Genomic DNA, 17,248 nt, shown 5'->3' on the forward strand with positions numbered 1-17,248 from the left:
CTATCATATCCCTCTCCATCGGCCCTACTTCTCTAAACGCCAGATGCCACCGTTCGGTTTCGGTTTGTTGTTCGGGTTTGGCGAGCGATATATATACCAGCCAAGAGCACCAACTTCCATGAAAGACAAGGCAGCAAGCTCCCTGCTTCTTGCACCCCTATTCCCAAGCTCGTACCAAATTGAAGCACCTCTCTGATACACCCACAAGATCTAGCATCTTCTACAAATGGAGTTCCTGGCTGCGCTCATGAAGATCATCGACTTGATCTGCCAGGCCCTCCGCAACGTGGAGATGCTGCCCGCGGCCCTGGTCACGAGCGGCGTCGTTGATGGCGCTGCTGCTCTCGCACTCGCCATTTTCGAGCCTCCCAGAGGTATTTTTCAGCACCACGGCAAGGCACCCTTCTACTTGTACTACAGTATTCTCGTCACCACAGTGATCTTTGGGCTTGTGGAGGCTTCCGTCGGCTTCTGGGTGTCCCGTGACCTGAACGGCCGCGGTGCCGTTGGGAAGACAGTCATGTTCATTTCGATCTTGCCGATCGTTTTTGTGGCTGGGCTCGGAGGCTTTGTCATCCTCAAATAGCAGTCAGTTGCAGCCATAGCTGTATGGACAGTCTTATGAATTCAGTTTTGGTTACTAATTTCTTATGCGTTTGTGAGTGTAAAATTCAGCTGTGCTGTGCGAGCACGAGGTTGTCTTGTCTTGTATTTGGGTTCATATATATGTGCCTTGTCTTGTATGTTGCATCTGAATCATGGCTCCATTGCAACGACTTCTTCCTTTGATTATTGATATATACTAATAAGGAAACATTTGCGAGGCAAGTTTCAAAAGGCAAGATCTGCTGCCTCTTTGATCATGGAACATTGCGTACCTTTGTTTTTATCATTTTGCAGTGATTTTGGTCCTCATATAAATCACAAACCAAACTCATTGCCGTCACTGTTCATGGTTACTAATTTTAACCGAGTCCATACTGTCACGAAAATAGCAGTATGGGGTCAACAATAGGTCAAGCTCAGAGCTATGCGCACTGAATTGGAAAAGTGATTGAGGTGATCGGGTCCGGGTTCGGTTTGGATCTCAGCACAGGGAAGATATCAAAACGTCCTAATTACTTGTGCCTGTTTGTTAATCGTACTATATCTATATGCTTACTTCATTTAATATAGTTATATAGTGACGCGTGACTATGCCTTTGTGACTTTGTCTTTTGGGGCTTCGACTATGATAGGGACATCTTTGTGACCATTTTTTTAGTGACGTTGTACGGGTTCGGTTCGGTTTTGATTTTAGGTTGGCCTGTCATTATCATCGTTGTTCCTTCACTTGTTGCTTGATGCATGCACTCATCCCGTCATCTGGGCCTGTTAACTTGGCCTGCCAAGAGGAGCTTTGTGGGACTCGCTTTCCTGATTTTGAGGAGCCAGGGGAGCTGTGGGGTAAGGACTGGGAACGGTAGTTATTTATATATCTATTATATTAGTACAGTAGAGAGAAAAAAAAGGCAACCACCATATTCGTCTAGAGGGCCAAAAAATTTCCACGTTAATCCAAAAAAAGAAAGGATTTGGACCGTGGATTTTAGTATCTCAATCTCTGTGTCCAGTATGACTAACAATAGACTACGATAAACAGTCCATGCCTAATACGACTAGCAATAGACTAGGTTAAAGAGTTTATACTATCCAATACAACTAATAAATGTACCATGTTAATCGAAAAAGGAGTCCTTATATAATAAATATACTATCTTAGTAATAGATAGAGTCCATCTCAGATATGGTTAATAAATATTTATCTATATATACATATTATCTATACTATAAAGATAAAAAATAATTGAAAACTTTTCTCACTCATATTGGGTCCACCATACCCCTCACGCTGGACCTGCCTATCAGACCTCAAAGATCTAAAACTAGGTGAAGACCCATAAAAACTTCTAGTTAGAAATTGTTTCTGCCAAAAGTATAGGTTTTTTCTCACCGCATCATTGGCCTTACCCGCACTGGCGGAGCTATGTATCGGTCATCCTGGGCGATGGGCCTCCCTTGCTTCATGCAAATTTCTAGAGACATCAACCACTAGCCCACCTAAAATTTTAGTTGAGTAGTTTGGCTCTAGCACATCTGAGCATTTCAATCTCAACTCTCGATGCACTCCTTGTCAGTCTCAACTCTCGATGCACTCCTTGGTTTTAATTTCTTCGTCACCAAGACTGTCTCCCGAAGTGCTCATAGCTACTAGTATGCTACATCTCTCAATATAGCTCAACAATTGCTAACAACCATAAGGTTTGTTGCTTGTTCGCCTCTTCTGCGAAATGCCCCCCCCCCCCCACCCCCCGATTTGGATGCTAGCTCCGCCACTGCTTACCCGCCCACCGAATCCTGTCTATCCGAGTTCAAGAGAAAAAATCCCATGCGGCGGAGCTCTCGACGCCGACGTCGACGGGGGAGCAGCATGCGGGCGCCGAGCGCGGCTTCGGTCGTTGGCCTCGCTCGCGGCGGGAGTCCACGAAGTCGATGTTTGAGGAGAGCAAGCTGCGACCGCCGGGCGCCGAGTCGGCGGCCTCGCCAGCGGCGGGAGGCCAGGATCACGCGGTGGAGTCCACGACGCTGCGTCGGAGGGAGGGGAGCAGGCTGTGGGCGCCGGTCGAGTGCCCGCGGGCACCGCGGAACCCCCGGGTGGGCGCCGCCGTCGCTGCCGCCCTCCGCCAAGCGAGTTCCCGTCGCCCGTGGTGCTGTCGTCGTGGGGTGCTCGTGGACGAGGGGCCGGCTGACCTATTGGAGCAATGGAATGGAGCTCGTGCGGCTGTCAGAATAGCTTTTCCCGCTTGGATTCGTTTCATTGCTCTGCTCAGGCGGGGTGTTTCCAATTAATTCGGGTGATTTGTGCGTGCTACCTGTAGCTTCATGTTAGAAACCGAGCGAATTTGTTATCTATGTTGAGAGGAGTTGTGCTGGAGCACCTGCAGGTCAAAGCAGTGTATAGTCTTTCCAAAGGTTGGATGGCAAACATCACAGCATTCTGACCCATTTGTTTCCATTGTAACCATTATATATATATATATATATATATATATATATATATATATATATATATGTTGCCATTGTGTTTGCGGGCTTGATGGATGAAATTGGTGAGCACTGAGCACTGAGCACTAGGAATGCGATAATCAATATGGTAGATTCGACTATCAATATAATTGTATTATTTGTGCATATACGATTGCATGGAAAATCCATGTTGGAAATAATTCAAATAATTGATTTACAAGTGTTGATTTTCGTCGCCTGAATATATATTCAATGTATCATTGCTGAACTATAATTTTCCGGTCATACTCCTTTCATCCTAAAAGAATAGTTAATTATTCTAGAAATTTTATGATAGATTTTAAATTTACTAGATTTTACTAAACATTTCATAAGTTTACTAGATTTTACTAAACATTTCATAAGTTTACTAGATTATATGGAAACACGTGCGGCAAATTTCTTTCTTGATGGTTGTATTGCGTCCTGCACTCCTGCGTGCAGACCAACCAGACCGCCAGCCCCCATCCCTAACTCGCCGCACACGCCCACGGCCGGCCGCAGCCCCCGCAAACTGCCGGTGGCAAGGCCGAGCCAGCCACGACTGCTGTGGGCATGCAACCCAATGGCCCCCATCCTCGAGCCGAGGCGCACGTAGCGTTCACGGCAGCTCGCATCCTTACAGGTCAGGGCGGTGGCAGCCCACGTCTGTGGTTGGAATCCACGAGGAGGAGGTGGACGTACTACTACAAAACAGACCTTTGTTCCAGACCATTTATCCCGACAGCCTTTGGGTCCGGGACAATAGGTGACTTTTGTCCCGGGTCCAACGGCTAGCCGGGCCAGCGGGGGGACAGGGGCCTTTTGTCCCGGTTGGAGACACCAACCGGGACAAAATGAGGGTTTTTTGTCCCGGTTGGTGGTTCCAACCGGGACAAAAGGCCCGCGTAGCCTTTTGTCCCGGTTCGAACCACCAACCAGGATAAAAGGCCCCCATTTTGTCCCGGTTGGTGCCTCCAACCGGGACAAAAGGCCTTGGGCCCCTTATCCCCTTCCCTCTCCCCCCGCCCGAGCCATTCAGCTCACTTGTTTTCTTACTATTCTTGGCTCGGGATAGAGGAGTTCTTGCTCATTTCTTCACCACATTTGTGAAGATCTTTGATTCCCCGTCCATCCATCGGCGCTAAAGGTTTGGGGCTTGTTTTTCTCTTCTTCCTTGGCTTGTATAGCTCATTTCATGCTTTAGAAATAGAGAAAATGTGTAGCTAGCTCATTTCTTAGACATTTAGCTAGCTAGATTGCATATGTAGGTGTGATTTTCTTTTAGATTTAGATGAGTATGTGGATAGTAGAAATTTTTAGAATGAGTGTAGACACTTCATGTGATGTACTTGTATATATGACCATATTGTGGATAGTTGATTTTTTTATTCATGAATGAATTAATGAAATGGGTATATTATAGAATTTTATGTATTATGAATGGATTATTTTGACACTCTAGTGATGTATTTAATCAGGCTCACATTGAAACCATTTAGAAGCTAAAAAAATCTTTATTTCGAAACAAGTATACGTCGTTAATCTCCATCCAACGGTGATGGCACTACCTTTCAGGGATACACGATGCGCTATAAGGACGTCGCAAATCGGTTGGTCGCATCACCAGCACTTCCGATTGATAAGAAGACAGCATTTGACGCAGTCAGCATGACCGTTGTTGTACTGAGAGCATATCAACGAGCATGCTGCCTGTGCCAAGTGTTGTGCCTATTAATCGTAAATGTTGGTGCTGCGACTGGCCGATTGGTGACATCCTTGTACCGCACCGTGTCCCCCCGAAAGGCTGTGTCATCACCGTAGGGTTGATGTTACTGACATATACATTTTCAGAAATAAAGGTTTATTTTTCTTCTAGAGGGTTTCTGGATATTGAAAAGAGTGTACTCCTGGAACTGAAGGGTGTCAAAATAATTAGAAGTTATAGAGATTTATTTCAATTAATTAGAGATTTCTTGAGGATTAATGATACATTTCGTCTTTTTATATGATTTCATTGTTATTTGCAAGAGTTATTAATCTGATCATTGTAATTGTAATAGTAAATAATTTTTGCATTGTAATGGTAAGAATTTATAATTTTGTGGAAAATAAAGGTATTTTTCAGTAAAATATGGCTTCAGCAGCTGGAGGGAGTGGCGCCGGTGGGGGTGATCGTTGTCCTTCTGGAGAGAAGGGCACAACTCGAGTAGTATTTTTAAGTTTCATGTATAGTACTCCTTTGTTAAGTTCTGTAATGGATTAAGTAATCCTTTTAATTAATCAAGATGTATGATGGATATTGCATATATTTTAATTATTCATGTTATGTTACATTTAGTTTAATTTAGGTTTGGTATATTTTATTTATTCGATACGTGTAAAGAATTCAAATCGATTTATTTAAAATGCAGATGGACCGGCAATGGATGTACAATGCTGACCGACGTTCGAAAGAATTCATTGATGGCCTGCATTATTTTTTGTCTGTGGCTGAGGCAAACAAGCAGAATGGTTTTATGTGCTGCCCGTGTTTTCATTGCAACAATAACAAGGATTACTCATCTTCAAGAATCCTACACAGCCACATTTTCGCAAATGGTTTCATGGAGAAGTATGTTTGTTGGACGAAGCACGGAGAACAGGGGGTTACCATGGAAGACAATGAAGAAGAAGATTTTGACGACCACTTTCCCGGGAATGCTGGAATCGGTGCATTCGAGGACGATATTTCCATGAAAGAGCCCGAAGTAGATGTAGCAGAAAATGATCACAGCGACGATCTGGGGCAGGCATTGCACAATGTGCAGGCAGACTGTGAGAGTGAAACGGAGAGGTTGAAGTTCCAGAAGTTGTTAGAGGACCACCATAAGTTGTTGTACCCAGATTGTCAAAATGGATTGAAGAAACTTGACACCACCTTGGAGTTGCTGCAATGGAAGGCGACAAATGGTGTATCCGACAAGGGATTTGGTGAATTACTCAAACTTGTTAAAAAAATGCTTCCTAAGGACAACGAATTGCCTGCCACAACGTATGAAGCCAAAAAACTTGTTTGCCCTTTAGGACTGGAAGTGCAAAAGATACATGCATGCCCCAACGACTGCATCCTCTACCGAGGCGAGTACGAGAATTTGGATGCATGTCCCGTATGCAGTGCATTGCGTTACAAGATTAGAAAAGATGATCCTGGAGATGTCGAGGGGGAGCCTCCCCGGAAGAGAGTTCCTGCGAAGGTCATATGGTATTCGCCTATAATAACACGTTTGAAGCGTTTGTTTAGAAATAAAGATAATGCTAAGTTTATGTGATGGCACAAAGAGGAACGCAAGAAAGACTCGATGTTGAGACACCCCGCTGATGGGTCGCAGTGGAGAAAAATAGATAGAACGTACCCTGAATTTGATTTGGATGCGAGAAACATAAGGTTCGGTTTGAGTACGGATGACATGAATCCTTTTGGTGAGATGAGCAGTGGTCATAGCACTTGGCCTGTGACTCTTTGTCTGTACAATCTTCCACCATGGCTCTGCATGAAACGAAAGTTCATCATGATGCCAGTGCTTATCCAGGGTCCAAAGCAGCCCGGAAATGACATTGATGTGTACCTAAGACCATTGGTCGAAGAACTCTTATTCCTCTGGGGCGATGAAGGTGTACGGATGTGGGATGAATACAAACAGGAAAACTTCAACCTACGAGCATTGCTGTTCATAACGATCAATGACTGGCCTGCTCTTAGTAACTTGTCAGGACATTTGAACAAGGGATACAAAGCATGCACACACTGTTTAGATGATACCGATAATATATGGTTGACTCAATGTAAGAAAGTTGTATACATGGGTCATCGTCGGTTTCTTCCCATCAGGCATGCGGTACGAAAGAAGGGCAAGCATTTCAAAGGCCAAGCGGACCACCGAACAAAACCGATGCACCGTAGTGGTAAAGACGTCTTCAACATGGTAAAAGATCTAGAAGTTATTTTTGGAATGGGATCTGGTAGCCAACCTGTTCCGAACGAAAACGGAATGGCGCCCATGTGGAAGAAGAAATCTATATTTTGGGAGCTACCATATTGGGAAGTCTTAGATGTTCGTCATGCAATTGATGTGATGCACCTCACGAAGAATTTTTGCGTCAACCTGATAGCATTCTTGGGAGTGTACGGAAAGACAAAAGATACAGTAGAAGCACGTCAAGAATTGCAACGTATGGAAGAACGAGATGCCTTACATCCACAACAGCGAGATAATGGACGACAATACTTAAGTCCTGCCAGCTATACTCTTAGCAAGGAAGAGAAAGAAACCATGTTTGACTGCTTGAGCAGTATAAAGGTTCCATCTGGATACTTATCCAATATAAAAGGAATCTTAAATTTGGCAGAGAAGAAATTTACAAATCTCAAGTCCCATGACTGCCATGTGCTTATGACCGAACTTCTTCCGGTTGTGCTGCGGGGGATTCTGCCTGATAATGTCCGGTTAACCATCGTGAAGATATGTGCCTTCCTCAACGCAGTTTCTCAGAAGATAATTGATCCGGAGAATTTGATAAAGCTGCAAAACGATGTGGTGCAATGTCTTGTTGGCTTTGAGCTGATATTTCCACCATCTTTCTTCAACATCATGACACATCTTCTAGTGCACCTTGTCAAAGAGATTGATATCCTCGGACCAGTATTTCTACACAACATGTTCCCATTCGAAAGGTTCATGGGGGTACTCAAGAAATGTGTTCGTAATAGAGCTCGTCCAGAAGAAAGCATCGCCAGTGCCTACGGAACTGAGGAGGTCATTGACTTTTGTGTTGACTTTATTGATGACCTTAAACCGATTGGAGTCCCTGAATCGCGATATGAGGGGAGACTAACTGGAAAGGGTACATTAGAAAAGAAATCTTATGTCTGCACAGATGATTTCTCATTCAAGAAAGCACATTATACGGTTCTTCAACAATCATCCTTGGTTGACCCATATATCGAGGAGCACAAGAAAATTCTGCTCTCCAATTTCCCGGATAAGTCTGAGGCATGGATTACACGTGAGCACATGAACACTTTCTGCAGCTGGTTGCGGAAGCATCTAATGCATAACATGGATATAAGTGAACAACTGTTCTTATTGGCTAGAGGACCATCTTGGAATATATTAACATACCAAGGGTACGAGATAAATGGAAACACATTTTATACGATAACCCAAGATAACAAGAGTACCAACCAAAACAGCGGTGTTCGTATGGATGCCACGGACAATAATGGAAAAAAAACACATATTACGGCTACATTGAAGAGATATGGGAGCTGGATTACGGTCCCAATTTCAAGGTGCCTCTATTTCGTTGCCAATGGGTTAAGCTATCTGGAGGAGGGGTAACAAAAGATGAGTATGGGATGACAATAGTTGATCTCAACAATCTTGGGTATAGAGACGAGCCATTTGTCCTAGCCCAGGATGTCGCTCAGGTTTTCTACATTAAGGACATGTCCAGCAAGCCAAAGAAGGGGATAAACAAGCAAAAGGATGAGTCTAAGCGACACATAGTTCTATCAGGAAAGAGAAACATCGTTGGAGTGGAGGACAAGACAGACTTGTCAGAAGAATATAATAATTTTGTTGCCATTCCACCTTTCGAAGTAAATGCTGATCCATGCATCCTGCTAGCCAATGATGATGCTCCATACTTTTGCCGTGATCATAATCAAGGGGCATTTGTGAAGAGAAAGTCTATTACCGCTAATCCTTCACGTACTTGAATCATTTTATATTATTCTATAAAAACATAATCGTAATTCGAATACTTTTATTATATATGTACTGTACAATTATACTTTATGTGTTATATATATTATTTTATATATTTTTCACTTAATTACCAGACTCAATTATAATTTTCATTCAATAATGGATTACTCAACTAATTTTATTTATTTCATGAAATTACATTCACATTAACACACTATACTCTCTCACTAACACACACAATCTCACTAACACAAACTATCTCTCAAACTCACACACTACTCATTAATATCATGAAATTGCTTAATTTTATCTAAAATTCACTTTTTAAACATTAATATGGTGATAGAATCTAGTTTCTGTCGAAAAGTAACAGTTTGAAAAAATTTGTTCACCTAATATATTTTTGCATGGTCAAAATAACAAATATGATTTCAAAAAAGTTAGATATTTCATTGACCCAATCACTTGAATGAAAATTAATTATTTTTGTTGCGTGTATCAAGTTTATATAGAGATAAGAAATTTTGTTCCATAATTTTTGGAATCATAATTTTATTAATTGAATTAACAAATGAAAGCCAATTTTAAAAGAGAAGTAAAAAGAAATAAAAACAAACATAAGATTAGGCGGGAAACGAGGGAAAACGGGCCCCTTTTGTCCCGGGTGGTACATCCACCCGGGACTAAAGGTGGGCCGCGGGCTGGGAATTTTCCCGGCCCGCCCAAAAACCCCTTTTGTCCCGGGTGAAGCCACCACCCGGGACAAAAGGCCCTTTTGTCCCGGGTGGTGGCTTCACCCGGGACAAAAGGGGGGCCTCCTATATATTCGCTGAACCTCCGCCTTCCTCCTACACGTAGTTTCCTGATCGATCTGCGCCGCGCCGCCGTCGTCTCGCCCATCGCGCCTCCTGCTCCGCAGCCGTCCCCGAGCGCCGCCCGAGCTCCCCCGCCTCCACGCCCCGGCCGCCTTGGACGACGACCCCGCCAGGCCACTCACCGGTAAGCCGCCGCCGGCCGAGCTGTTCGCCGCCGCCGCACGCTGCGCGTCCTGCTCGCGCCGCCCCCCGCCACGCTAGCGCGAGCACCGGAGCCGCACGCCCGTACTGGTGCTCGCACCGCTTCGCGCCGCCGCCGCCTGGCCCCACCGCCGCCGGGACAGCCGCGCCGCGCCTCCCCTACTTTGCGCCACCGCTAGGGCACGCCGTCGCCGTCCACCCCGCCGCCTCAGCGCGCGCGCGGGCCCCACCGGGCCGCCGCCAGCCAGCCGCCGCGCGGACCGCCGCCGGCCAGCCGCCGCCGCGGGTCCCTTCTCCCCTGCGCCTGGCGCACCACCGCCGCTGCGGTGTGCGTGGTTGGGCAGGGAAGACGCCCCTCCCACTGACCAGCGGGGCCCGTTGGTCAGTGGAGGGAGTAGGGGGGATTTTTCTTTATTTGTTGATTGATTTCGGCTGAAACTTGTAAAATCCGTATAAAATCAAAGGAAAATGGAAAAAATATGAAATAAATTTGTTAGATTTGTTAGAGTAAGATCTATGGAGGAAAAATATCCATGATGGCGAAATGACCTCTTTACCCCTGCAAAAATTTAGATTGTGTTTAGTCTTGATTAATTAGTTTCTATAGATCTGTTAATCTAAAAATTATGAAATTTTTGCAGTAGCTTACTTTAATTATGAGTGGTTCACTATAACATTTTCGTGATCATAATACATAGTTTAGTACATGTTTATAAAATGTACCTAGCTAGTATATTGCATAGGGGTAAATAATATCTTTATATATAAGATTCTTTAGAAACCATGAGAAGTAATTTAATAAATGTCTTTGCAAGTCATGTTCTGTTGATATTAAGTGGTACTCTAGTTTGATACTTAGGTAGATTAGTTGTTTCTAGCACTAGGGTTTCAATCATAATTTCTGTGCTAGGAAAAATTCCTTATTTTTACCGGAGCCTATAAACAACTAGTTATGATTGCTAGAAAAATGTGAACACTTGAAGTGCAGTATAACTGTTTTTAAAAATCAGTTATGCTTTATGCCTTAATAACTTGTGTTATTTTTCATACCCTGTAAAGTTATCCATTAAATCTGAAAATTTTGCAGAGAACTCCTAACGTCCGCCATCCCGGCCCGGACCCCGCCGCGCGAGCCCAACGTCCCCGAGCGCCGCCGACCTCACGCCGCCGCCCAGAGCCCCGCGTCCTCCGGCTCGCCCAGCCTTCGCCTGTGCGAGCCCAATTATTTGTTTAAATTTGTTTAGAAATTAGTTTAAATATGGATTATTTGTTTAAATTTGAAAATATGGATTATTTGTTTAGAAATTATGTTGTAAAATATATATTATTTGATAATGGTGCTTTAATTTTGATGACAAATAGGGTGTTAATTACTTTTGAAATTATATTATTTAGAGTTCATGTTATTTAGAGTGAAATCATAATTTGTTGTTTAGAGTGAAATCATAATTTGTTGTGTAAGTAAAGGTATATTTACAAATTCTCGAAATGTATGAATGTATGTATGTATGTATGTGTAAAGTGAGTTTAAGGGTTTTATTTGTATTCATATTTTAGTTACGATGGACCTGCGACACACAGACGCGGAAGACGAACAGTTCCTGTTGAATATGATTGGCGAAGGTCAAGGAGATGTCCCTGAACAAGCTGATGATGGCAGCAATACCGACATATATTTGAATATGTCCGGTGATGGAATTGAGGCACCATCTATTCAGGATGACGCTGATGACGCTGCTGCTGAACAAAGTGCTAATGTACATATCACAACTATACTTATTTGTAGTGACAATCATATTTTCATCTGAATCTATATGAATACTATGAATGTTTTTTTATAGCCGTCTGAATCATCGTCGTAGCAGAAAAAGACGAAGCGAGGCCCAACAAAAAAACTGGAAGGGTGGTTCATTATAACAGAAGTTGGTCCAGATGGCGAACCGATTGCTCCAGAAGCTGCCGCCAAAAAATTCATAAGACAATCTTGATGTATTGTCAGGGACCACATCCCGATCAGCTTCAGGCTCTGGAAAGCTTCCAATCCAAGCGAGGAACGGGATGCGGTACCCGAAAGAGAAAAAGAATGGTGCTGGCGGGAGCTTAAGAAAAACTTCACGGTTCCAGCTGAATCCGAAGAGATATGCAAGCACTGGACCCTGAGTAAGATGGCCGAACAGCTGCGATCATTCAAGAAAATTTTGACGAAGAAATATATCAAGACCGGGACCACACCCGTATTTACCGGCGAGCTCGAAAAGCTCAGGGGTCACTGGGATGCATTTGTGGAATACAAGTCTTCAGAGCTTGGGCTTGAGAAGGTGCAGAAGGCCAAAGACAACGCCTCGAAGAAAGTGTACCATCACACTCTAGACCAAGGAGGCTACAAGCTTGCAGTACCCAAATGGGAGAAGATGGAGCAGGATCTGCTTGACAGAGGCATCCAACCTGCGACCATGAACTGGCCTGAAAGGTCAAGGACCTGGTTTTATGGTCACGGGGGAAGCTTGGACCCATTGACTGGTGACTGCATCTATGGGCCAAACATCCAGTGAGCAGCCCAGAGACTACAGGAGGCCATACAAGCAGCGGCCGAGGGAACATTCAAGCCGGATAGAGAGAGGGACGAGCTGACTTACGCCCTTGGGAATCCAAAGCATCCGGGCCGCACAAGAGGCAAAGGCGTGGTTTCGTGGAAGTATGGGTTCAGGGATTACATTGAATCATATAGAAGCCGACAAAGAAGAAAGAATGATGAGCGGGAGCACATGCGAAGGCTAGAGGAACGGCTCATGTCACACGATCAAAGACTGGAGGAAGAGGTTCAACGCCAAGTGGCCATAGCAATGAGCCAGCAACAGCAAGCCCAAACGGTGCCTCCAGAGCCTAATGTCGCAGTCGATCACCTGTCTCAGCGGAAAAGCAGCTGCGCTTCCACAGACGTCGCCGTCGCCGAGCCAACGGGGATCCAGGCCGCAGTTGAAGCGTCGGCCCCGCAGCAATTTCCAGTGGATGAGATCACCCAGCGGACACCTTGTGACCTGCAGACTGCCGTTAAGAACTTAATGTTCACTGTTGTGTACGGTACCGCCATGCCAACCCAACCAGGCGACGTGTACCACGGGCAGCAAATTCCGCCTAGATACACAAGAGTTGGCGTGGAGCAGGTGTGCCAGGGTTGGGAGACGCTCGAGCTTGATATTTCTGGAGGCGATGGGGAGAGGACACTAGCAGAAGCCATTCATGGCTACATCCTATGGGATAAGCGCTACATTGTCCTAAAGTCGGATGATCAAACACCAAGACCGGCATCTCAGCATGCCTCTCAAAGACTGACATCTCCGCAAAACTCCCCAAGGGCAGCACTGTCTCGGCAAGGATCACCGGCACATTCTCCATCACCATCATCTCATGCACCGATGAACACTCAAGCGTCACCGTCGCCTCCATGGTCACCCCCTCCGCCGCCGGCAAAGAAGCAGAAACGGCCGCCCGCAAAGAAGGTAGCTGCACCGGGTAAGGAGCCTCCAAAGAAGAAGGAAAAGGATAAGAAAACCAAGGAGGCTCCTATTAAACCCTGGGACATGAGCCTCGAAGAATGCGATCGGATAACTCAAGAAAGAGTTAAAGAGCACTTCAAGCTGAAGCCGAAGCCGGAGCCCGAGAAAGTCATAAATCCGATAGATTTGAAATTTTTAAGGGAATGTGCGAAGCAAATAAGAGAAAATTCATTCCGAGAGACCCCCCTTCAAACTATGAACGCACAATTATCAAAACTACTGAGAAAAAGAAGAGACAATCAAAGTCGTCATCGTCCGACGTTCCACAGCTCGGAGCCCAAAAGAAACAATCAATAGAGCCTCTCGTAGTGGGACAGACGACGCAAGAACAAGACTTTGTTACATTTTTTAAAGAATCAAACCTGACGGCGGCTCAGATTGCAGGGGGAGAAGATATTCCAAAGGCTGATGTGGTCGTCAAATGGACGTTTGAGATCGGCAAAACTCTTGTACCCCCCGAAGTAGTGTCTGTGCTTCCAACACAAATGTATAAGCTGCACCAGCACTACATGCGTGCGATGGCCGATTGCATCTTCATGCAGGGCGCAAAGATTAAAGATGACGATTTCTTACGGGGGGAGGCCATTATATGGATAAACTGGGAAGAAATTTACCAACTATTCCATCAGGAGGCCCTCGACATCTCTATGGTCGGCTTGTGGGTTCTGTAAGTATTTTACTCTCCTTACGTATTGTTTTGCATGATCTCAACATACTGATCTCTTGATTTATTCGGTATCATGTAGAATGGAGATACATACTTGCAGAAGAAAGGGATACTCTCACCTCGGCTTCATCGACCCAATTACTTGTAATTGGAGGCTTCTACGTGACAATTCCGATGAGATATTCCAAAACTTGTTCAAGTACATAAGCGTTCATCACAACAAGCAAATGATATTGTTTCCTTACAACTTTGCGTGAGTGATTCCTTCCGTCTAACTGTTTCTATTATATTCTGTAATCGAATTGTTTAAACCTTAACTACCAAGAACTGCCTCCGTATAATCTTGCAGTGAACACTGGGTCCTAATTGTCATAATTCCCGAGAAGAGCCTACTCATGGTTATGGACTCATTGAGGAGACCTCCAGAACAATACGAAAATCTTCTTAACATGATGAAAAAGTAATTCTACCACTACTCCGTCGATGACCGATAATTTGAATCACTTTGTTACTTGACTATAATTGTTCTAATCATGCACAGGATTTGGAAAGAATTCGCTAAAAATCATCCAGGCAAATTTGACAAGGAATTGAAGATCAAGACAGATTTTCCGGTACGCACTTGGATGATTCGTTGCACGATTCATTAGTTTTATTATATATTCATGTAAATACCTGATAATTTCTTCTCTCTTAAAGTGTATGAGGCAGAAACAAGGCACTGTATTGTGTGCATACTATGTATGCGAGAATATCCATGGTCTGGTAGGTCCTCCAAAGGGCTGGACAGATTGGGAGGAGGAAGTAAGTAAAAAACTTGTTAATATTTGAACTTGTATTTTAATTAGTCGAAATTAATTATCCCCTTTTTCCATAGGTCGGGGAGATGCGCGATAAACTAATACCGGAGGAAAAGATTATGGCGATTCAAGAACAATTCTCCGGATTTATTGTTGAGCAAGTCTTCGATCCAAAAGGCGAATTCTACTATGATGGAATATCTAATATTGACAATCACAACAAATATGACAATATACGCGTATATATGTAATTAAGAACGAATATACCTATGTAAATATATATGTGTGTCTATGTATTAAATTTCTATTTATGAGTATGTATGTATTAAATTTCCAAAAGGCGAATTCTACTATGTAATTAAGAATGAATATACCTATGTAATTAAGAACGAATATACCTATGCAAATATGATGGAGTATGTATGTATTATATATATAAGCATTCCAATAATATATATGTGTATATATATATATTTATATAATATTGGTCCTAGACATTTTCATATGTAAAGGAATTCACATGTATAGATATGTGTATACATATATATATATATAAGTGAATTAATTTATATATGAAAACTATCTGGGACAAATATTATATAAGTAACTATATATATGTATACATTAGTGGAGATCATACACACTGAATTCCAATACATAAGTTTAATTGAAATGCAAAAGTATAATTGAAATAGAAAAAGAATTGAGAAAAGGAAAATATGAAAAAAAGTGACATTTTGTCACGGTTGGTAACACCAACCGGGACAAAAGGGTGCGCCAGCCACGTGGGCGCTGACTGCACCTTTTGTCCCAGTTGCCAGACCCGGGACAAAAGGGCACCCCTTTTGTCCCGGACTGGCGTTCCCGGTTGGGAAACCGGGACAACAGGGGTTTCCCAACCGGGACAAATCAACGTTAACGTTTTTGTAGTAGTGACGTGGCATGTACGCTAGCAGGCATCATCAAGGTCAGGCAAGACTGTGTACATCATCTCACAAATCAGAGGCCTCTTAAGAAATATGGGTCTCTACTAGTATACTATAAAGAACGAGTATAATTAAAAATATTTTTCACCCAAATCAGATCCACATACACCTTACGCTGGACCCACCTATGGGGGTGAAAGAGGTACTAGAGGAAGCATATCCATAGAAATCGATGGTTAGGGGATGTTTGTGCCAAAAACAAAATTCTTTTCTCACTATCACGTTACCTTACACGCCCGTCGTACCCAGGGCCGTCAACGAGGGCGAGCGAGCTTGAGCTGCCTTTGCCCGCCAAGACGTTAGGTGCAACTACGATAGTTTGATTAGCTATATGGTGTATTATACGTGATACATCAATAACACATTCAAACCAGGCATAGGCAGGGCGTTTGTCATTTACTCCTTTTCAGAGATACTTACATGTATGTTTATAATTAGCTACTAATTGATTGATCAACAATGGTTGAATGTTTAATTAATTTATTCAGTAATCGGCTAATTATTCTTTTACTTTTAAAAAAATAATAATGCATGAAGATATTTGTTTACGCAAAGCAGCAGAAAATATCATATTTGTATTTTGGAAACACGTGTGGCACGCACTTGCATTAAGGAAGATGGGAGGGGGTGCAGACCCATCAAAACTACGAATTGGAGAATATTTCTGCCAAATACTTAATATTGTTCTCACCTCTGCGGTTCCTTATGCATCGGCTATACCCTTTGTATCGCGTGCGTGTCGCATGTGTGCCTCTGCTAGTGAAGATATAAAGAACGAGTAGAATTGAAAATATTTCTTATCCAAATTGGACTCATCATACCTCTCACGCTGGACCCACTTGTAAGGGCAAAGGGAGGTGGGAGGGGGTGCAAACCCATCAAAACTATGAGTTGGAGAGTGTTTCTGCCAAAAAGTTAATATTTTTCTCAAGCAATTGTAACTTCCTTGGTGCGGATGTTATCCTCAAGCAGCTTCAAGAAGGCCCAAAGATCAGGCGTGTTGGCATGTTCACGCAAGGGCCACCTGCACGGAGTCACAACGAGCTTCGGAGCAGCTCGGGGGAGAACATTGGTGAGGTGACCAGTGGAGGGTTCAGCCCATGCCTGAAGAAGAACATCGCCGTGGATTACGTGAAGTCGGGTATGCACAAGGCTGGGACAGAGTTCAAGGTCGTTGTTCGTGGGATGTCCTACGATGCTGTTGTCACCAAGATGCCCTTCGTGCCGACCAAATACTACAAGCCCTCATAGATCATACAAAACTGGCAATGCCCAGGGGTGTTCACATTCTAGAAAACTTACTACAGTACCCGTCACATCGAATCTTCGGACACATGCATAAAGTATTAAATGTAGTGAAAAAAATAACTAATTACATAGTTTAGCTG

At 43.7% G+C, this 17,248-nt stretch overlaps 1 protein-coding gene across 1 annotated transcript; it reads left to right on the top strand.

Annotated features, from left to right (window-relative positions):
- Positions 1 to 226: 226 nt before the first annotated feature.
- LOC120639316 (aminomethyltransferase, mitochondrial-like) lies at positions 227 to 17,111 on the top strand. Its single transcript, XM_039915284.1, has 2 exons — positions 227 to 517; positions 16,833 to 17,111. The coding sequence occupies exons 1-2, from the start codon at positions 227 to 229 to the stop codon at positions 17,109 to 17,111; spliced, it is 570 nt and encodes a 189-aa protein (XP_039771218.1).
- The last annotated feature ends 137 nt before the right edge of the window (positions 17,112 to 17,248 follow it).

This window comes from Panicum virgatum, chromosome 6K (genome assembly GCF_016808335.1).
Source record: "Panicum virgatum strain AP13 chromosome 6K, P.virgatum_v5, whole genome shotgun sequence".
Taxonomy (NCBI): Eukaryota; Viridiplantae; Streptophyta; class Magnoliopsida; order Poales; family Poaceae; genus Panicum; species Panicum virgatum.

Excerpts from the sequence above, each read along its gene's own strand:
- LOC120639316 (XM_039915284.1), top strand. The coding sequence starts at position 227 with ATGGAGTTCCTGGCTGCGCTCATGAAGATCATCGACTTGATCTGCCAG. Across the intron at positions 518-16,832 it reads GCGGTGCCGTTGGGAAGACA|CTTCAAGAAGGCCCAAAGAT; the intron begins GTCATGTTCATT and ends ATCCTCAAGCAG.